The sequence below is a fragment of the Camelina sativa genome, chromosome 18 (genome assembly GCF_000633955.1).
Source record: "Camelina sativa cultivar DH55 chromosome 18, Cs, whole genome shotgun sequence".
Lineage (NCBI taxonomy): Eukaryota > Viridiplantae > Streptophyta > Magnoliopsida > Brassicales > Brassicaceae > Camelina > Camelina sativa.
Genome location: NC_025702.1, coordinates 13,645,658 through 13,668,292, shown reverse-complemented (window position 1 = coordinate 13,668,292; position 22,635 = coordinate 13,645,658). Strand labels below are relative to the sequence as shown.

The 22,635-nt window shown below is 35.5% G+C and overlaps 4 protein-coding genes, 1 long non-coding RNA gene and 1 pseudogene across 8 annotated transcripts in view; 2 read left to right on the top strand and 4 right to left on the bottom strand.

Moving 5' to 3' along the window:
- The window catches only part of LOC104761473 (putative beta-glucosidase 41), a 3,574-nt gene extending 1,097 nt beyond the window's left edge, over positions 1-2,477 (top strand). Inside the window, exons 1-10 of one of the 2 annotated variants that reach the window (XM_019240362.1) lie at positions 10-93; positions 268-343; positions 432-591; positions 679-934; positions 1,008-1,123; positions 1,214-1,437; positions 1,542-1,573; positions 1,676-1,778; positions 1,884-1,992; positions 2,083-2,477. In XM_019240362.1, the coding sequence (XP_019095907.1) occupies positions 283-343; positions 432-591; positions 679-934; positions 1,008-1,123; positions 1,214-1,437; positions 1,542-1,573; positions 1,676-1,778; positions 1,884-1,992; positions 2,083-2,323 (1,302 nt within the window). In that variant the 5' untranslated portion in view covers positions 10-93; positions 268-282 and the 3' untranslated portion in view covers positions 2,324-2,477. Of the gene's footprint in view, positions 1-9; positions 94-267; positions 344-431; positions 592-678; positions 935-1,007; positions 1,124-1,213; positions 1,438-1,541; positions 1,574-1,675; positions 1,779-1,883; positions 1,993-2,082 lie in introns of those variants that run through there. The other variant, XM_010484559.2, reaches the window with a different exon arrangement.
- LOC104761474 overlaps positions 1-2,601 on the bottom strand; it is a 3,810-nt gene extending 1,209 nt beyond the window's left edge. For both annotated transcript variants that reach the window (XR_763203.2, XR_763202.1), the window contains exons 1-3: positions 2,475-2,601; positions 1,667-1,757; positions 706-915 (exon numbers count right to left, since the gene is read on the bottom strand). This is a non-coding gene — a long non-coding RNA (uncharacterized LOC104761474). The remainder of the gene's footprint in view (positions 1-705; positions 916-1,666; positions 1,758-2,474) is intronic.
- On the top strand, positions 8,293-11,511 carry LOC104761471 (annotated as a pseudogene).
- Positions 11,602-13,596, bottom strand: LOC104761472. Its single transcript, XM_010484558.2, has one exon. It carries the CDS (start codon positions 12,865-12,867, stop codon positions 11,755-11,757), a length of 1,113 nt encoding a protein of 370 aa, XP_010482860.1. The 5' UTR covers positions 12,868-13,596; the 3' UTR covers positions 11,602-11,754.
- Positions 13,690-15,498, bottom strand: LOC104761470. 2 transcript variants are annotated; one of them, XM_010484557.2, is made up of 5 exons: positions 15,092-15,498; positions 14,769-14,946; positions 14,573-14,666; positions 14,143-14,479; positions 13,690-13,830 (listed from the first exon to the last, which is right to left on the bottom strand). In XM_010484557.2, the coding sequence occupies exons 1-4, from the start codon at positions 15,445-15,447 to the stop codon at positions 14,187-14,189; spliced, it is 921 nt and encodes a 306-aa protein (XP_010482859.1). In that variant the 5' UTR covers positions 15,448-15,498; the 3' UTR covers positions 13,690-13,830; positions 14,143-14,186. The 2 variants fall into 2 exon arrangements, with proteins under 2 accessions (XP_010482859.1, XP_019095906.1); XM_019240361.1 differs by having other exon boundaries at positions 13,690-13,844; positions 14,157-14,479.
- LOC104761469 lies at positions 18,934-20,881 on the bottom strand. Its single transcript, XM_010484555.2, has 2 exons — positions 20,376-20,881; positions 18,934-19,197 (listed from the first exon to the last, which is right to left on the bottom strand). The coding sequence occupies exons 1-2, from the start codon at positions 20,806-20,808 to the stop codon at positions 19,139-19,141; spliced, it is 492 nt and encodes a 163-aa protein (XP_010482857.1). The 5' UTR covers positions 20,809-20,881; the 3' UTR covers positions 18,934-19,138.

Sequence of the window (22,635 nt, the reverse complement as noted above, 5' to 3'; positions counted from 1 at the left end):
ATGATTCAATGCTATTATTGTTCTTGATCAACAGGAAAGATATTGGATTTTAGCAATGCGGATACTACGGTCGATCAATACCATAGGTTTCACGTAAGTTTCACCTAAAAAAAAGAACACATTAGTTGACTTATGCTTGAAGATAAAAGTAGGGTTGCTTCTTGACAGAGCAAACCTCATCCAAAAAAATCTAAGATAAGACGCAACAGGACATAATTGAGAGAATCTAAGAAGCAAGACCTTTCTTTTGTTTGTTTCCTATCACAGAGTGACATAGACCTGATGAAAGATCTGAGTATGGATGCTTACAGATTCTCTATATCTTGGTCAAGAATATTCCCTAGTAAGTCTAGTTCATTTAGCTGTGTGTGATAAGAGTATTGTTGTTATCGAGTTGCGACGGGTCTATTAAACTCGGGTTTTTGTAACAGATGGAACAGGGAAAGTAAATCCAGATGGAGTTAAGTACTATAACAGCCTAATAGATGCTCTTTTAGCCAAAGGAATCAAACCTTATGTGACATTGTATCACTGGGATCTCCCACAAGCCTTAGAAGACAGATATGAAGGATGGCTAAGTAGAGAAGTCGTGTGAGTATATATGATCTTTTGATAAAAATGTGAAATGTTGATATGGTGAGATGATTACGAAATCAAAAAGCTAAATAAATGGCGCAGGGATGATTTCGAGCGTTATGCATTCACCTGTTTCAAAGCATTTGGAGATAGAGTGAAGTACTGGGTCACTTTCAATGAGCCTCACGGGTTATCGATCCAAGGCTATGACACAGGGATACAGGCTCCAGGGAGGTGCTCACTTCTGGGACATTGGTTTTGTAAGAAGGGGACGTCATCGGTCGAACCGTACGTTGTAGCTCATAACATTCTGTTGTCTCATGCTGCTGCTTACCACACCTACCAGAGAAACTTCAAGGTAAGAAAACAAAACAGAACAAGTCTTATGATTCTAAGGGCAGAATAAAATGTGGGAATTTTCTATATGGAAGGAGAAACAACGTGGTCAAATCGGGATAGCATTAGATGCAAAATGGTATGAGCCAATGTCTGATTGTGATGAGGACAAAGATGCAGCTCGTAGAGCAATGGATTTTGGGATTGGATGGTAACTATAAGATCTCTTTATCTGTGAATATTTGCATAGAAAAGTCTAAAAGAGAAAAAGACCAAAGTGACATAATGAGATTTGAACCAGGTTTATGGATCCTCTAATCAATGGAGACTATCCAGCTTCAATGAAGAGTCTAGTGGAAGAGAGACTACCTAAGATAAAACCAGAGATGTCTAAATCTATAAAAGGGGCATTTGATTTCATGGGAATCAACCACTACACCACATTATACGCGAGGAACGACAGAAGTAGAATAAGGAAACTGATTCTACATGATGCTTCGTCTGATGCAGCCGTTATTACAAGCTGTAAGAACCAACACCATTTCTCATATCATTCTCATTACTGCTAAAAAAACTAAATGAACTAAGCTGATGTTTTCTACTCTTTGTTTGCTCCTAATTGTTTGTAGCTTATCGTGGAGGAGTAGCTATAGGAGAAAGAGTATGTATTCCTCTGAAAGAAACAGAAGATGTTTACTAATCCTTAACTGGCTCTTCAAGAGAACTAAAAAAGTTATTTGATAAAATAACTTACTTGAATCAGGCAGGATCAAGCTGGCTACACATTGTCCCATGGGGAATCAGGAAACTAGCAGTGTATGTCAAAGACATCTACGGCAACCCACCTGTATTCATCACAGAAAACGGTAAATATCTCAAACCCCAAAAATGTTATCCTCAAAACTATCAATCAATAGGAAAAAAATCAGATTTTTTTTTTTTAACATGGGAGGGTGGTGATATCATCACAGGCATGGATGAGAAAAACAATCCATTCATAGACATGGAGAAAGCATTGCAAGATGACAAGAGGATAAGCTTCCACAGAGATTATCTCTCAAACTTATCAGCTGCCATAAGGTAAGCAAGTGTTTCACTTAGCAAAAAGATTCATTCTTTCACAAGAGAGTCTTTGAATCAAAAAAAAAAAAAAAACGTAAACTTTTGCAGGAATGATGAATGTGATGTAAGAGGATATTTTGTGTGGTCATTGCTAGACAATTGGGAATGGAACTCAGGATACACAGTCCGGTTTGGGATCTACTACATTGACTACAAGAACAATCTCACAAGGATCCCTAAAGCCTCTGCTAGATGGTTTCAAACTCTACTTAGCTCTTCAACATCAGATTCAAGCAAGCTTCTACAGGAGAAGGCAACAGAACAAGAGTTCAAATTCCAAGAGAAATGAAAGAGATCAAAGACACACAGATAGAGTCGGAATTTACATATATACAAACACGGATTATTCATATACGGATCAAAGACGATTCAAGCAGAAACAGAGCTGAATCAAATGTAATTGATAAAAAGAAAAGAAGAGAAATTAAAAGCATACTTACAGGATTAATGGCAACACGAGCTCGAGAGAAACACTGGAGACGATAGCCATGGCTTCACCGCCGTGCTCAGGAGCAGGAAATCGCCGGATATCTGCTTCGGAGAGGGAGTGTGTTATATAGCCGCCGGAGTTATAGTTCCCAACGACGCCGTCCGGCTATATTTGATAAAATTTAGGATTGAGAGATTTTAAAATTTCAGAAACCCCACCAAACTTTTTGTGATTTGCAGAAGAACCACTCAATTTAAGAATGTAGAGTATGTAGAGCAAAAAAAAATAGTGATTACTATTAAAAGATTATAGGGGGTGTATTCAAAATTTCAAATCATGATTTTAGAGAATTTTGTGGGATTTATGATATTTTGGATTTTAGGAAATTTAAGTGAGTTTTAAAGGTATTTTGGGGGATTTTTTTTTTATTTTCTATTTTTTAAAAGAAAAAATAGTTTGTGATTTGATATGATTTTTATAAATATTTAATTAAATAACACAGGATTGTGAGTGATTTTGAATTATTTTACATAACTTTCAGTTTCAATAACATGGGATTTGAGAATAAAATTCAAAATCCCAATTTGATTGAGAGATTTTAATATTTCAGAAACCCCACCAAAGAATATTTGTAACGAAAAAAAAATGATGATTAATATTAAAAGACTTTAGAGACAGTGCAAATGACTTTATTTAGTTTTTAGACCCATGCATTTCATTTTTTTTTTTAGATTATCATGACTTTATTCTACACATGCATTTTTTTCCCCTAGCTTCTACATATATAAATTTTTTTAATTTATTCAATTCTTAACGCCTGATCAGTTAACCATATTATAATTAAATTATAAATAACCAAAATACAATTTTCCATTTTTTCAATCTATGATGAGAAAGTTTTATATGGTTCCAAAAGCAGGGAGACGGCAAAGTTGGCTGTTGAATTAGCCTAAAAAAACCAAAGCTATCCTCAAGTTGGAAAAATCGTTTGAGTTCCGTGAAGTCTAAGAAACTTGAAAAAATGTTTGAGTTTTGTCGATGTCAACAAAATGGTTAGACACATTAAATTAAACAAAAAATTAAGTAAAAAGCTGTGAAAAATATGATAAAAATACAGCAGATTCGGCACTTATAATAATTTTTTGTTGGTAAAATATTTTTTATATGCATGGGAAATCTACGAACCATTTCTAGCCTTAAGGAAGGAGGTGGGCCTTGAAAGAGGCTGAATCATGGGCTGACTGTAAAATCTTCTACACAAAGGCCTACAAGGGGACTTATTTTTGGCCCGACACCAGGGAAGTTGTCTTGTCGGAGTCCACTAAGAGGTTGCGAATTGAGAGTGTCGGTGTTGGGAGTTCCGGCGTTCCAGTTGAACGGAGGGGGAAACCAGAGGATGGTCGTGTATCTCCTAATCCGCAAATGGAGAATGGAGAAATTCCAAAAGCGGGGGAAGATATGGTAATGCCACGGATAGACATGGAGATTGGTGTTGTTGGTGATCCGCCGGATGGGGTGGCGGGGGATAATCGAGTTTAACAACTCGCCCCGGTAAATCGTACTTGTTATTATCTATTCATGATGAATTGCTTATTTTGGAATTGTCGGAGAGCGAGTAAACCCAATTTCCGACGGTCCATTCGATATTTGCTACAGAAGTTTAAGGTGGAGCTATTAGCTTTGTTTGAGACTCATGCGAGTGGGGATAGGGCGCAACGCATTTGTCAGGGTCTTGGGTTTGATAATTGGTTCAGAGTTGAGGCTATTGGCCAAAGCGGTGGAATTTGGTTGTTATGGAGGACGAATGTTGGTGAGGTCGAGATCATACAGTCGTCTAACCAATATATTTATGCTACGGTGAAAACGGGTGCGGAGAGATGTCACCTGTTTGTTGTGTATGCGGCCCCTTCGGTTAGTCGAAGAAGTGGGTTGTGGAATGAGTTGCGGAGTGTGATGCAGAATATCTCGGAGCCGATCATCATTGGGGGAGCTTTCAATACTATTTTGAGGTTAGATGAGCGCTCTGGAGGGAATGGGTGTCTGTCTGCAGATTCTCTTGAGTTTGGAGCTTGGATAAATAGCCTATCTTTGATAGATATGGGGTTCAAAGGGGCTAAGTTTACTTGGAAAAGAGGACGTGAGGAAAGGAACTTTGTGGCAAAGAGACTTGATAGGGTATTATGTTGTGAGAATGGGAGGTTGAAATGGCAGGAAGCCACAGTTACACACCTGCCCATAAAACTGAAACCAAATTCATATCATAATTCTCCATTCTCCTGCAATTTCTCTCCTAGCAAATATTGTTAATCCTCTTTCTCATCTCTATGATTTTCTCTCGCTTCCAAGCTCGAAACCTGATCTTTATCCAAATTTTTAATCGGACAGCTCTTTCCGTCGAGATCTCCGCCGTGGTCTCTCTTGTCAAGAATCTGACAAGTAAGATTATTGCTTCTAATTTCTTCCTTCCTTGATGTATCAACAATCTTTATAGATTCCAATCTCTTGTCAAACGATCATAAAAGGTTGCTCTGAGACCGTAAAAAAACAGAATTCTTCCGCCTGACAATCTTTCTTCTTCAAAGCTTTGTATGATTTTCCATAGTTCTTGCAACCTCTTTCACCAATTCACTTTTTTCTTATCTTATTCTCTCCTTTTATGTCTCTTTAGATCAACAGAGACTTGCAACCCTTTTCTTATATTTTCCCAAACAGAGAAGATGATAAACAACAGCCCCAACAAAAGAATCTTCGATACTCTTGAAATCTGCAAAAGTACACAATCCAACTTTTTCTTCTTCTAAAACAACTCGGTCATCTCTTGGTTCTCATTAAGTTAACCATGCACATTAAACCAACTCTTTTATCCCCTCCAAGTCTTCGATTCAGAAACTTCGTATGGATCCACTAATCCTAATCCTTGTGAATATAAAAAAAATATTCTTCATGATCCATCGATTTTTTTTTAAATCTCTTCATGTTCGTGTCAAATCAGTCTCTATCATCTATTCATAATTGATCATCCAAACACTATATCTCTCGGTTCTTTTCTTTACCAGCAACGAATAGAGAACCGGATGCAATGCAACTTTTGATGACTTCTCTTCAAGAACACTGGAACTTTATACGAACCTCACTTTGTTTTTACTTTGGCTCTGAAACTTCACACAAATCCGAATGCTCGATCTCTTTCCTTATATCGTCATGAACATGTTTCTTCTTATTCACTTCATTCTAGCCACAAATCCAAGACCACACCCGAAACAAGAACAAATCTCTATCGAGCACCGCTCTGATACCAATTGAAAATGCATATTTGTGGCTAAGTCTATATGTTCAAGTATGTGTATGATCGACTTCGAGATTGTATGTGCATAAAGTAAATAAGACACACAAGCTTTGTTAACGGGGTTCGGTTTTTCCTACATCCCCGGGACCTAGTCCAGAACAAATCCACTAGAACAAAATTGCAATTACAATTGCTATGATATCGAATCATTCTTTTCTAGATGAATAAACCATCAAAATATCTCTCTATCTTATTGATGGGGCGACACCACACATCTTGTGTGCATCTCTTGAGAATACCTTGAAGCGCGCCAGTCTTCATGAAACGCCTTCTCCGTATTTATATCAATTGCCCAACCCCTAGGGTTAGCAACTTTCCTATTATACAACAAATAGGAATTGAGAGATTAACAATTGTACAACCCCTAGGATTGATAATTTTCCTATTATACAACAAATAAGAATTTCCTATTATACAACAAATAGGAAAGTTTCTCTCCATGATCCCATCTTGAATCTTCCATTCAAGATGTTCATCGAGCTCAACAACCGCCATGTGGCTTGTCCAAGTCGGCCTTAAGGTTCTGTACTCAAACTCTTCAATTCAGCTTCTTATACTACTTCCTGTATTAACGTCGGACTAGTACAAGAACTGCTTCAGACGTTTAATACAACCTCTCATATATCTAACTGCAAGGTTCTTGATTCAACACCTTATCTTTTCTGCTTTGTGTTAATCATTGTGTCAGCACGATCACCAAGTACTACTTAAGCTCTGCTCTACTTAATTATTGTGTCTGCTCTACTTTAGCCCCTGTATTAGTTCTGTCAACTCTCTTTTTCTGAACTGTTGCATCACCACTATGACATCTATGATGTATTTCTGTCTTCATGTATCATCCATTACAACCACTTAGTAGAGATTTTACCACATGTTCTAAACCTTGTAAAACTTCAATCAACACAACATCTTCAAAACATACGAGAAGAAAGACCTTACATAACATGATAACCTTGGCTAAAGAGACAACTGATACGATATCATGTCAAGACTTGTAAGATAGCCCAAAAGAATAAAAGATAATAAAACTGAAGAGAAAACTTTTTAGTAGATATCTCTTAATTAATACAAAGCATTGATTTCCTACTCATAATTCAAACCAAGAGAACTCAATCACAGAATCAAAAACAGTACCATTCAAATCAATGCAAAAACAGAGAAATACCAGAATTGAAGCAGAGGCTTTCTCTCTCGTAATAAAACCTAGTTAATGATAAATGTTGTGTGGAATATTATAGCTGGCATTCATAATTTGTAGTGAAATTTTAATTTTAAAAAATATTTCTTGTTCAACTCTGTCATATTTTTTTAAAAAAAATTATGCATGTGATTGTGCATATAAGTTGTGAATGTAAACTCTGAATTGATATAGTGGATAGAAATATTAATTAATAAATGAACGAAAACACTTCATGAGAAGAAAAAAAGGTTTAATTTCCGGTACGGTACAAATGTGAACCAACGATTCTACAAACCCAATTGGATTTTCGTCACATACAGTATTTTTCTTAAAACGTAAAGTTGTCATCATTTATTTAAGATTAATGGGGTCAACCGATATATTAATAATAAAACTTAACACAGAAAGAGGCAAAGAAGTAACTTACATTTACGTTGTATTTTAAACAAAACCTTGTAATTGTTCTAATAAGAGTTTTAAAAATAAAACTAAAACACACAAAAAGTTTTCTCACAAAGGTCCCATATATTGATCAATTGTCAATTTCGAGATTGCTCTAACTTTGGTCAAGAATTTTACAAAAGAAATCAGTACAACAAGATTCCACAACTAAAAATAATTTCTGTAAAAAATATATCACCAAAAAAAATTTCTTGTCAGCTAACAATTTTTATAGATCCTTTTAAATAAATAAAATTTTTAAAAATTTGATAAAAAGACAAAGCTTTAAATGGCTTCCTGCAAAAAAAAGAAAATCTTTGCAACCATTTCGCGAAAAATAAATTATGTTAAAAAATGAAAAATCAAAGAGGCGGCGGCTAGCTATAAAAGCTACATGCAGAGAGAATCAAAACGTACGTATATGCTACAAAGATCTCTTCCCTACATTAACATCACTATAGTTTTTCTTTTTTCTTTTAAAAAAAAAACATTTAATGATATTATGTCTTGGTGAGCTTTTGGCTTTGTTTTTCTTTTCTCACTCTTTCATGGATACTTATAAATGTTTAACTATGATGATATGCAAAAGATGAGAAAATATGCTAGGACCCAAGAAATGGCATGGGAGGTTTTTTTTTTTGCTCTTGTTCTATGTCTGCGAGCTGTGTTATTAATAATGGATACTGGATATAGGAAAAGTAGTTGTGAGCTTGATACATTTGTTATTCTGTTAACTTCAAAGATCCTTCACTTTATTAATTGTGAATGTACAAGACGTTGCCATCTCTACAGTGTTATTGTTGTTTTCATAAAAAAACTTACGAGTGTCAGTGTGTGTGCTTGTAAAACTTGACAGGGAGGATTTTAGTGATACACTGCCGAGTACTTGTAGCGACTGATTGCCACTTGGGCTACATGGAGAAGGATGAAATCAGGCGGCATGCTTCGTTTAAGGCTTTTGAAGAGATATGCTCTACAGCGGAGGAGAAACAGGTTTGGATCATCTAGCTAACTAGTGAATGATAGTTTACCTGACACAAAATATTCAACCAACTGCAAGGAAGGACTCTAAGAAGTTTCATTTCATCTATTTTCACTTTTGAAACAGGTGGACTTCTTACTCCTTGGCGGTGATCTTTTTCATGAGAATAAACCCTCTAGAACTACACTAGTTAAAGCCATTGAAATTCTTCGTCGCCACTGTCTCAATGATAAACCAGTGCAGTTTCAAGTAGTCAGCGACCAGACTGTAAATTTGCAGAATGCTTGAGACTCTACTCTTCTGCTATTAATGATATCATATCAGAAAATATTACCAACTAATTGGCAGATTAAATCAAATTTGTGTATAATACATAGTTTGTTGTACACATAGTTTTTCAAGATATTGATTAATCTCTATTCCTTAACATTATTATCTGGCTACAGGTTTGGTCATGTAAATTACGAGGATCCACACTTCAATGTAGGCTTGCCCGTGTTCAGTATTCATGGAAACCATGATGATCCAGCCGGAGTGGTACAAAATTTACATCTACAGACTCTTGTTATACAAACTCATTTGAATAGATACTGAATTACTTAGTAAATACGCATTTTATTGTGTTTTTGTTCTATGTCGCTTCTGGCAACAGGACAACCTTTCTGCAATTGATATTCTTTCCGCATGCAACCTTGTGAACTATTTTGGAAACATGGTTCTTGGTGGTTCAGGTGTTGGCTAGATTTCCCTCTACCCTATACTTATGAGGAAGGTTGGTGTAAAGAATTTTTAACCTAGACACCTGTCTCCCCCATACTTCTTGGACTATCATTTAATCGAATAAATGTTCAGGGTTCAACAACCGTGGCTCTCTATGGTTTAGGAAACATCAGGGATGAACGTCTCAATAGAATGTTTCAGGTAATCCAGAGGATACTCACCTTTTGCTATACAATTATTATTGTTTTAATATTCATTTCTTTCACAGACCCCACATGCTGTCCAATGGATGAGGCCTGAAGTTCAAGAAGGATGTGATGTTTCTGATTGGTTCAACATTCTGGGGCTTCATCAAAATAGGTTGATTTCATTGCAATAATATGTTTTAGATCGTTTTCTTATCCTTTATAATTCTATATATGAAAGGTTGAGTACTGTACTCATATGCTGTATAACTTGCAGGGTGAAATCAAATCCCAAAAATGCAATAAGTGAGCACTTTCTTCCACGGTTCCTCGACTTCATTGTGTGGGGACATGAGCATGAATGCCTTATCGACCCCCAGGTCCATTAAAATTTTGATTTTTGGAGTTATTGCTTTTAAATAAGAGTGAGGCACAATGTTCATTGCCTCTTTGAGCTGAAAGCGATTAAACTTTTGAAGGAGGTATCTGGAATGGGCTTCCACATCACACAACCAGGATCATCTGTGGCAACGTCGCTTATTGATGGGGAACCAAAGCCAAAACATGTTCTTCTCTTAGAAATCAAGGTTCTTCAGCAAACAATCTAAAATTTCATATTTTACTTTGTTGGTACTGCTTAATCTATATACTTCATGTATAGTTTTTTTGCCTTTTTAATCAAGCATGTAAGCCTAAGTGAAAACACATGACTTACAGGGAAATCTGTATCGTCCTACGAAGATACCTCTGACATCTGTGAGGCCTTTTGAGTATACAGAGGTAAAGTTTATTTTGGCTTATATGTTATAGATGGTGGTGGGCCTGGTGGCAGACTTCGTTGCTTACATATTTTCAGATTGCAGATTGTTTTAAAGGATGAAGGTGATATTGATCCCAATGATCAAAACTCAACTCTCGAACACTTGGATAAAGTGGTAACTATTCCCTCTTCTCATAGTTCATGTGGACATTTTTTCTCTCCTGCCTCTTTTTAAAAATTTCTCTACTATATCTACAAAATTGATAGGTCAGAAGTCTAACAGAGAAAGCCAGCTAAAAAAGCTGTTAACAGATCTGAGATCAAACTTCCATTGGTTCGAATCAAAGGTAATTTGTTTCCAAGTTTTCTTCACTCTGCTGCAACTTCTAGCAACACTCATATAATTAAACCTTTTGTTTTCCTACACAACTAGAGGCTAGGCTATGCCAGTTTGATGCATGCACACCATAGCCACAAAAACATATTTGTTATTAAGAATATTAAATGACTAAAGAAAGACTAAGATCTGGTTGAATCTTTCAGGTAGATTACTCTGGATTTATGACGATTAATCCTCAAAGGTTTGGACAGAAATATGTGGGAAAGGTACCTAAAAATTAGTTACTGTGACATGATGATGACCATGCGTTCTAGAATGTTGGGCAAACTTATGACAAAATCTCACATACTTTCAGGTTGCAAATCCCCAGGATATTTTAATATTTTCTAAGAAGGGTCGGAGCGAAGGTATGGGCATTAGTGTATTAGCAACGTATTCATTTTTTTGGGGGATTAAATTGTTGCGTTTGCTTTTACTCTAGCTTGGAATTGCTTATTGATGGGTATAAGAGGAACTAGCAAGCTACAGAATCTGAATTATAATAATGGAGAAACAATATGGGCCTATGATAACGTACTTTGTTGTGTGGAGCCTTAGATTAATGTATTTTGTCTAATGTTCATTCTGTTCCACTTTACTTTGTTATAGTTCATGTTTCTCAGTGAACCTGTAGCATCAGAATTTTGCCAACTCTACGTTTTATCTCTAGTTATCTCGTGTTATTATATATTTTGATCTTCCATTTCACAGCCAACATCGATGATTCTGAGAGGCTTCGTCCAGAAGAACTGAACCAGCAGAATATAGAAGCTTTAGTAGCTGAAAGCAACCTGGTACATCCTGCAACCCTCTTTCCTTATAATTATCGTCTACCCCTGTAGAACTTCGCCACAGAAGGGTATAGACTTTGATAGTTACCAAACGAACTTGGCCGCAGAATGGATAGTTAGCAATGAGTACACTATGGGATGATCATTCTATTCTCTTGCTCAGAAAATAGAGATCCTTTCAGGTAACTTGCAATATAATTCCAATCATACAGCGGCGACACCAACAAAATTTACTTTAATTTCAAGGAAGATGTTTTATCTGATTCATTACTAGGATCATTTAATCTCAATGTAACAAAGGAGCAAATGCAATAACTCCAAAAGAAGATACTCTGACACTTGAAGAAACAACAACTGCACCAAAGGCAATTAGAATGGTACCTAAGCAAATTAAAACTCCAGCAATATTTTTACTTCGTCACACTTGAGCGAGTCTCTACCAAAGGTTTGGTGTTATGCATAATCGTGGATGCATAACTGAGAGACTCCTCCTCCATTCCAAAATTCTAGTTTAGATTTTGAGGTGGAATGTGGAAAGGGGCCGAGAGTTCGCCAACATGAGTAATGATGGGGTAAGAATCATCCAGATGCAAAAATGTGTCTCCGTCCACATCCCAGATTAGGACGTTGTTTCTGCCCATGCCAGGAAAAGAAGCAGAAGGGACACAGAAAGGTTCTGACTTTGAGAGGAACATGCAGAGATCTCCAATGTCATTAGTGTAAACCGCGTTCCCTTCTTCGTCAAGCTTGAACACTAATACATCTTTTGTTTTCATTTTCGCAACACCGTCGACGATCTCAGCAGTCTCCTGGTACCACTTCACCAAGAAAGTTTCACCCGTGGATTCTGACTCCACCAAGTGGTCGCTTGTGAAGCACGAATACAGATGCTCCCGTTTGGTCTCTGTCAGCTCGGAAAGGTTTTGATAACGCACCTTCTGAAGCATGGGTTTGCGCTTGTGTTCACTGAGATCCCATGATGCGATTAGATGGCCTCCAGATCCGAGCATACGAAACATGTTGTCTTTCTTGGAAAAGATGATACGGGAGGAGTAAAAACAACGGTTATCGAAGCTTATGTTGTGCCACTTGGGTTTACTTTGAGAGGGTTTGCAAAAGCTGAGTTGAGGTCCAAAGAACTTGACAGCAACAATACAGTCTTCATCCTCTGGAGAAGGTGTGGACATTGACACGTTGGTGATAATCTCGGTTTGGCAATGAGGCAGAGTAACAAGATAAGGCAGGGGAATACGTTTCGGATGTGTATCCGATGCAGCAGGGTTTAGATCGTCTTGGAGTCGCAGAACTTCGTCTTCCATATCGAAAGTAGCTATCCACCCATGAGATGCTCCGATCGTTACCATCTCTTTGATAACTCTCTTCATTATCAACTCCAGGGGAACCTTCTTTTCCAAACTAGTGATGCCACCGTCATTAGCATAGCTAACGATGAGTTTTCCGAGACCCCCTCCACAAGGAATAGCGCGGATGATGGAACAAGGAGGAGTTTGCAGCAAGGAAGTTGAGAAACCATTAGAGAGAATAAGAAGAAGAGATGATCTCAGGGACGCAGGTTTCCCTGGGCGGATCCTAGAGAGACGGCTAAGAAGCAGAGACATGAGATAGGAATTATGTACTTAGAGAAAAGCAAGAAAAAAAACCCTAATGGAAGGAATTTGGTAATCTTGTCCAGCTAAAACCCTCGATCCATATAAGGTACTGTATAATGAATGGCCTTGGTCACCAAGTTTTGGTCTGACAACTTTTTTCTTTTCTTTGTATTTCCAATTTACTCCAACCAAATAAATGGACTTGCCCCACCAAGTTTATTCGTTTGACACACATACACGAATTTTATTTGGGAAGTGAAAACAAATCTTGCTAAAAGAATTTGAGAGCAAAAGCGTTTATTTATATTAAGGTTGTTGTATATCATTGTATTGCTCGATCGATGTCTCACATTAGTTGTTGTATTGATTTGAATGACTAATGATGGTGATTGAGGAGGACATTATCAACATTTGAAATCGCTAGTAGATGTTGTCAATTTGCGTATTATAAGCATAATTAGTAAACAAGATTGCCAGTCAACCATGTGTCTGTGAACTGTAAGGTAAATAGGCAACAGATGAACATAGATAAGGTAAAGCCTTGTGTTCTGCCTGAACACGTTTAGATTCAGACATTAGAAATCTTGAGTCCTGCAACATTCTTCTTTACCAATAAGACAGTGAGGCGGGCGCAACCTTCTCTTGTCTCATGCTACGGCTTACAACACCAACTAAAAAAACTTCAGGGTAAAAAAAAAACACAAGAGAAAGTTGTCATCTTACGATTCTTTCTCCAGAACAAAATAATAGACATAGTTGAAGTTTTGAATGCCAACAAATTAAAGTTTCTAACAACGATTCATGTTATTTTCATCTTAGACAGACAAGTGATAATAAAACATCCCAAGGATCTTCTTATTTATAATATGAAAAGATCCAAAGACGGGTTCCAAATCACCCCAAACAAGAAAAGAAAAAAAGTTTTAAACGATAACGAAGCAAAGGGAAAGAGATCACAGTACGTAGTTGTTGTTTTTTTCCGCTATATGNTAAGGAAACTTCAGGGTAAAAGAAAAAAAACTTCCTCCAGACCAAAATGATAGACATAGTTGAAGTTTTGAATGCCAGCAGATTAAAGTTTTTAACAAACGATTCATGTTATCTCTCACTAATCTGTTTTTGCTTTCATAATATTGTAGACAAGTGATAAAACATCGCAAGGATCTCCTTATTTATAATATGAAAAGATCCAAAGACGGTTCCAAATCACTCCAAACAAGAAAAGAAAAAAAGTTTTAAACGATAACGAAGCAAAGGGAAAGAGAGATCACAGTACGTAGTTGTTTTTTTTCCGCTATATGGGCGAATTTCAGGAACAAAGAGAGATCTTAAGCACGTTTTAAAACTACCATGAAGATAACAACCACAGCTAAACCAAACAGAGAACGAGGGTCGTTGAACAACGTCTGCTTCTTGTCTTTTCCTTCCTCTGTTTCAGATCCTAACCCAAACAAACCCCCAAAGTAGGATGAGACGTTTTCCATCATTCTAACCACTTTTAGCTTCACGTCTTGCAGAATCTCCAAGATTTCTAGCGGCTTTTCTTCCATGACTTCACACTCGGTCGTGCTAGAACGTTCAGATTGGTCGTCATTATCAGATTCAACTTGAGAGGAAGCAGCTGACATATAGTAAAAAGTCTCTGTTAAGTTGCTATTATATCATCAAGACATGTACACCAAAAGATTCACTAATTATAATTAAGTTTCTTTACCAGTATTGTTGGTCTTGAGAAATTTCATAAGATCCTTATTCTCCATAACAGCATCCCAAACTTTTGGGTCACACGCAATGGAAGCAACAACAGTCTGTTAAACATGTCAAAGAGTAAAAGCACTAGCCAAGCTTAAACAAAAAGCAACTCAAAACGGTTATATACCAAACAAGGAAAGATTCCAAAACCAATATACCTGCGCAGCAGTGTTTTCACTGAGAAAAGCAAACGCTTGAAGAGCAACCTGTGGAACAGGTGACTCAACAGCTCTGTTCTCAGAAGATTGAAGACCAGAGATCATTTTGGAAACAGAACCACCATCATTTGATCGTTCTATAGCCGCAGAAGACGAATTTGGAGATGACATATACACCCTAATCCATTCATTAAACAAACCATTAAACCATACACATAAGCACAAATCCTTTATTCTACTTTCTTGATTCTAATCAAGAAACAATGAAATGATTAAAAAAAAAAAAAACCCTAACAAATCAAATAAAAGAATCAAAATCTTACATATTAATAGCTTCTTTGAGATCTTCAGTAGCTTCTTTAGCCTCTTCAAGACTAGGAGGTTTGCTGAAAACAACCCTAGGAATCGGCTCCTCTTCCTCAGCGAATTCCCAATCGTCCCAAACCGGTCTCTGCATAACCATCCCATCTTCTTCAACACATGGATGAACCACCGCCGTTGATATCGAAGCCGAAACCGGTTTAGACGTAGCCGCCGTCGCCGTTGCTGCGGTTTTAACCCTAAACTGTTCGGTCGCCTGAGAGAAGCCACCGAATCCTCCTGCTCCCTTGAATCCTCCTTTCGTAACTCCGATTCCAGCAACCTTGGCTGCCGTCGCCATCACTCTTCCTCCTCCCATGGTGATAAAGACGATTCGATCACGGTGAGATGATTGTTTTGATTTGTTTACGATCGGTTTCTTGATTTTTAGATTTTTTAAAGGAGAAAAAAAAGAATAATTAATTTTAATACCTTATCCGCGAAGGTAACAAAATGACGTCAGTTATAAAATGGCCGACATTTTAATATATTAATTAATTATCGTAATTACTGATTAGTTTCCATATCGTTTATACAATCATCGAGGGTATATCTTATTAACGAATCTGTGTTGTTCATCTAGATTCGGTTTATCGTAATATTTCCGATTTTGTTCAGTGGATATTTCTTGTTGATTAAGAAAAATCTTTTTGTTTTTTGATACAGAAATATATTTCTTTATTTATTTGTTTTTCATTAATTAAATTTCTAAGGATCACTTCTTAATCACGTAAAATTTCTGTATAGTTCCCAAAATAAAGAATTCAGAAACTGAAATTAATGAGATGGTTGCGATTTTTTTGGGTTCCTTGGATAATGTTAAAGGCTTCATGTGAGTTCATTTTGATTTTACATGATACTGACACTACTGCGTACATATTTTAGTAACCAAAGTAATGGATTTAGAGATCTGAGTCGTTTGACTGGTTTTTTTTTATACACCTGTTAGTAAATAAAAAAGTAAGTACAGTATAAGAAACATTTACTTTGTATCCAAAGAAAATAAACATGTTTTTTTAATATATCTTATTTTTTGTGCGAACATTTCGATTCATTGATTGAGGCTTGATTGTACAAAGTTCGGAAGCAATAAAATTAACCATCGATAGTTGAACTTAAAAAAATATTGAATGGGAATGTGCCTAGAATTAGCAAGAATGAAAGATTAAAATCCGAATCAAGGGACAACCGACGACTTAAGCTGTGAAGCATCTTGCCTAAGAAGAGATCCTAATGAGTCATAATAATGCATCCCCACTTTGGGTAGAAAGCTGTAAATTGGTCACCTTCACATGTGACATTGGTAAGCAATTCTACCTTTGGGTAACTGGGTCTCGTTGAGTTCTGTTACATTTTCATGCCCCGGCCCGTAACACAACTGCTGCTACACATAGATAAAAAATGAATATATAACGTTTATGAGTCTCTATAGTTTCAAAAAAAAAATTCTTCACCAATTTCAACATCTGGTGCACAATGTTTATATCCCTACCTTTAGTCAAAAATAGTTTAAGACTTTTAGACTTTGATGGAAGTTTGAAAAAAAGAGTTAAATTTTTTGAAATAAAAAGAAGAGTGAAAATGGTTGCATAATGTATTTGTAGAGAAAGGATGAAGAGAGGAAACAAAATAAAGAAGAAAATATGAGTCACGATGATCTGTTGCCGAAAACATGCTAAATAATTTTTTCTTGCGAGAGAAACGATTAGTTAAAGAGTATTCAAAACTAACGAGGTGGGACTTGAATGAGAAGAATAGAAGTAGACCAAACTATGCAGAGATATTTTGTCTACTATTGTTAAGTAATTATTATTATCTTTGTTCTACGTTAGTGACTTAGTGTAATGATATAACCACGGAAAACGAGCTATTTTTTCCTAAGAAGTACGATATCTAGCAAGATAGAGCCGGAACTATAACCCCGATCTATATGTCCCTGAAAACAAAATTTGAAATTTATTTCTTCCCAAATCAAAAGTTTGAAATCAAAATCTCCTCAGATTAATAGTTCAATATCTATCTACCTACTTCCATGAGTTCCATCGGTTTGAAATTTATTTAACCGATTATTAACCATTATAAACCAGAAAAAACCAGATTTTGATCTGGTTAAAGCACAAACCCAATTAAACCCCAGATTTAGAATACAATCCCAATCTTTTTTTTTTTTTTGGCAAAGCAACATAATCTCAATTAAAACCCAGATTTTGATCTATTAATCCACCACCATTCCCGCAGGTAAAGCTTTTGTCCATTTGTTTCGGAAGTTTGAGTTGTTTATACTTCAAAAGTTTTGGTATTTGACTTTTTTGGAGTAAGGAAAATGGTGAACAAGGTAACTTCTCATATCTGATTCAGCGACTCCGGTAAAAAAAATACTGAGAAGCGGTGGCGCCGTATGAAGCCGTTGTGAAGGAGCTGAAGAAAGAAGTGAAGGTGAAAGATATCATCTTCTTCGTTTGAATCCTCTGTTTAGTTATTTGTCCTCTGTCTGATATTACTAACACCACACAAAACAATATCAAGCGGCATGTAAACCTCCGCATACTTCCGTCCAAGCTTCTCCGGAGCACTTCAACCCCACAACAAGCAGTAACAATAACACTAACAGCTTGATTCACAATATGAATACTCTCAAACACAATATGAATACTCTCAAACACATTGATCTGCGACAGTAACACCACACGAAAATTGCTCTCAACACCAACAATCACCTGTCCATTAGAAGCAGCAAGCGGATCGTCACCTACAAATTCTGCTGCCGCGGCATCGTCGGGATCCGCAACGGAGGAAGACAAAGATGAAGAAGAATAAGCTTGACTACGTTTCTGATCCGGCTGCTACTGATTGTGCTGCTTCGAGGAAGCTACAGCAGATCAATGTCGTCAAAGTTCTTGAAATAAAATCAGGCTAAAAACCCCTTTGATTTCAATTTTGTTTTTTAAACCCAGAAAAATAGTTTATTTGGGTTATTATCGGTTTGGATGGTTTGGTTCCGGGGTTAAAGCTTAAACCAATGTAACCCAGATATATGGAGATTTTGATTTCAAACTTTTGATTCGGGGAGAAATAAATTTCAAACTTTCTTTTGAGGGACATATAGATCGGGATTATAGTTCGGGCTCTATCTAGCTAGATATCGTAGTTTTTAGGGGGAAATAGCTCGTTTTCCCGATATAACCACAAATCCTTAGTGTGTACTAGGTTCACAACTCACAGGTACTGTAGTAAAGGAAAACATGGTTAATGGATTTTTCTAGATAAATGTTTTTATAAGATTTTACTTCAGTTTCATTAAGACCCCTATTATATATGTAAAATTCAAATGAGCTCAACTATTTGAGCTTCAAATCCTCTATCTCTTCTCATCTTTATCTTCAAAACACCTGAATACATAAATCCAATCATAAAATATTTGCTTTGAGTAACGGACCATCCAAAAAATCTTAGAAGAATGAAAAAAAAAAAAGTTCATAGAAACTATATAATTTCTATGAATTAAAATGTTATGTATTCTATGAACTTTTTTTTCATTCTAAGATTTTTTGGATGGTCAGTTACTCAAAGCAAATATTTTATGATTGGATTTATGTATTCAGGTGTTTTAAAGTTCACTTATGTTTTTTGACAGTAAATTTTTTTTGCCGGGATTCGTCAACTATTTTCAAATTAATTTACGTTTAAACCAACCTTGTAATCCTCACAAACACACAACAAAAAACCACTTGCTACAAAACTATGACCCACTGGAATATAAGTAACTGATTGTCGAATCATGACATTACTCACAAAACATCATCACTTTGGTCAAAGATACTGAAATATAGAATTTTTAAACTTTATAAAAAAACATACTAGAACAGAACATTGGGAATCTCATCTTTACAAGAACTCTCAAATGAAATTCTATTCTACTCATATAATTAACATACTAATCTTTCTGATTAGCTTACAAATTATAACTTTTCAAATAGACAATCGGGCTCTAACGCTTTTCTCTCTACTTCTCACATTTGGGCTTCAAATCCTCTACTACCTCTTCTCATCATCTTTGTCTTCAAAACACCTGAAAACATAAATCCAATCATAAAATATTTGCATTGAGTAACGCACCATCCAAAAATGTTAAAATGAAAAGAAAAAAAAAGATCATAGAAACAATGTAATTTCTCTGAATTAAAATGTTTTGTATTCTTACCATTTTCTTTAAGTGGGGGTTATAGGAACTAGGAAAAGAGAACTGTGCATATTATTCATATTTGGTAAAGTAAAAAAATAAATGATAAAAGTTTGGTAAAAGTTACTGATGGAATATACTCCTCCTCATTCAAATAACAAACAAGAAAGCAAAAGAAGGAAAGGAAATGTTATGTCAGCAGTTGCAGAGCCAAGACTCGTATTGAAACTGGCAAATAATATCAGACAATAAAATCCTAAAGAGTTTTCAAAGTCATCGAAACATAAACGAGAAAGAAAAAACACAACCCAAGCCCATGACTTCACTGTACCACTTCATTTTTCTCACATGATACAGACATACAGTAATAAGAATTTTATTTTTTTAGTAATTCTAACAACTTAACATACAGTAATAAGAATTTTATTTTTTTAGTAATTCTAACAACTTAACATACAGTAATAAGAATTTTATTTTTTTAGTAATTCTAACAACTTAACATACAGTAATAAGAATTTTATTGTTTTAGTAATTCTAACAACTTAACAAGTGAAAACATATATACACTACAACGGAGTCGGTATCACAATGATGATAGTCACGATTGTGTGTTTTTTTTTTTTTGAAAATGTCAATTTTTGCAAGCAAACATTCAATCTAGAACTTTGCAAAGAAAACCATACATACTTGAATTTTTGTTGGGGTGAAAAAACAGCATTTATTAACACAAAAGAAAACTGTTCTTTTCACATTGTGGGATGTGTTTGGTCAGATGTATCCAATTATCCATACATACATAGTTATATAGACTTCAATAACCTAAATTAGAACAATCAATAACCTTCAAAGCCGACTAAAATAGTTAACCAGACGTAGATAAATGCCAAATTTCTGATATAGATTTTTTTTTTATGCTGGCAAAAGGTAAAATAGTTAAAACGAAATTTAAGATGATATATGTATTAGTCATCATGAAAATAAAATTAAGAAAATCCAAATAATTGTTTTTATCAAAAAAAAAAAAAACAGAGAAAAACTAAATTTAATTTGATTAAAAAAAAACTTACCGTAAGGGTTACACTTGGGAGGGTCTTCAAAGAGAGAGACGGAAAGCTGCTTATAGGCCACGCCGATATCAAACACAATGACACCGGAGTTTGGATTCTCGACGACGATATCTTTCACCTGAAGCCACAAGAAGAGCTCTTTTTGAGATAGCCCTTCTACTCCGATGAGGCTCCCATAGCTCAGATTCCCTCTCACTACGGCAGCGAAGTGCACGTTCGTCTCGAATTTGGCGTAACACGGCGCCGCTAGGAAAACCTCGAGACGACCGTCGTTGTGAAGAATATAAGAATCAACCTCTTGAGGTAAGAGTCCCGCGGGGAGACCTTTTGCTCGGAGAACATCGTGGACCGTCGGATACGACGGGGATGAGAGGGAGAAGGAGAGGAAGAGAGTGATGAAGAGAAAGATCACACAAGAGATGAGTTTGTTCATAGCTTTTCCACTGAGTTAGACAGAGAGAGAGAGAGAGGAGATAAATGTTTTTTTTTTTTACGGCGATGAGTCAAGTGGGGAGAGGAGGATCTTAAATGGGGGAAGGAGGAGAAGCTGGAATGACTATTTTGCCCTTGGTTGGTGAGTGAATGGGGCCATATAATATGATAGATATGGTTAAGTGATTAAGTTCATAAGTTTCAAAAAAATTGGAGTAAAAATGGAAATGATATAGCGATTGATAGAGTTTCTTGGGGAGAAAAAATTTCCCATGTGGAGAAATAATGATAAAGAGTGGTTGGACACACCAAAATTAGCTTTAAAAATTAAAACTTTAATAATACTGTGAATTAAGTGTCTAATTAAGAAAAATATCTAGTATATAAAATGTGTATTAACCACCAAGGCTCCTATGAAGGTTTTTTTTTAGTAGTATCATTGTTTTAAAAAAAAAAAAATCATGAAAAGTACTATTTTCTGAAATTGATATTTGTATCCTTCTAAAGATTTGTATTTAGCTAATACGGATTTTGATTATTTGAATTAGTAGCATCACTTTAAGAAAATTATAATAATAATTCATAGAAAGTAATATTTTTAAAAAATTTGATATTTGTATCCTTCTATAGATTTGTATGTATCTATCCAAAAATGTGAAGAAAAGTAAAAAAACGCTTGTGTGTTTTTGTTTTTATTTGTCATGCAACAAAGGCATGTGTATAAATTAAATTAATAGTCTGATTTGTGTGTATTGTAGCATAAGAGAAATATAAAAAGAGGGACGTGCTATGTATATAAATTAACTTTGATTGTAGGGTAATCCAACACCTAATGAGTATGAATTAGATGCTAGAAATTGATAGTTTAAGGAGTAATACAGAATGCTTCATCATTTACTTCTTGTTTATATATATATATATATATATTTTTTCATTTGTTGGTGATGAAAGCTTCTTACTAAATACACCTTAATCATAAGTAGTGCTCAATAGAGCAAGCAAAATTTAAAATCGGATTTAAAATGATGTATTTTAATAATATACGAAATACTGCAATTAGTTACATTTTTGCTTGGTTGTGTGATTCAATGTACATTATTTATATAGTTGACTGAGAATACAATATTTGTCCAAAATTTTTCAGTTACGGTTATAAACCTTTTTCGTCTTTTAAGTAGTGCCACGTAAGCTCTGTGTCATATAGGTGCTTTTGCATGAAAGGGAAACAAAAGTAACGGTTAAATTTTGCGGCAATCACAAAAATAAAATAAAAATAAATAAATAATCCTCACTCTTCAAAGGGTAATTTCGTCTTTTTAATAACCGAATCTATCTCTTATAGTTATATATCATTCCTAACTAGGATATTACTAGGATTTGGATGAAATCTATTAGAAAAATCGAGATATAGTTCATGATATAAGTATATAACCTACAAAATCTTATCTTTTAAATTTGCTTAATTAAAAGATAATTACGGTGATTATTTTTTAATTTACGAATATGCCACTGTGAGAGAGAGTCATGCGAAACACAGTACAGTAGGCTCCAAAACTGAGGGAAAAAATGATTGCTTTGAACCAATCAGAGGGACCGGGTTTTTAACTTGACGATAGCTAATAGATTTACGCCACGGTGGATATTTTTGTACCGGTTACCTGGAGAATGAGTTGTCAATTGTGTTCGTAGCGGTCGTTTGTTTTGTGTGTTACTGTGGGAGACAGAAGGTAACCGGTTAGCTTGGCCTACGTGTGGCTCATGCAGCATTACACGCGTGAGACTTGTGTTTGCCTTTTTGATTTTTTTTTTTTTTTTTTTTTTTTTTTTT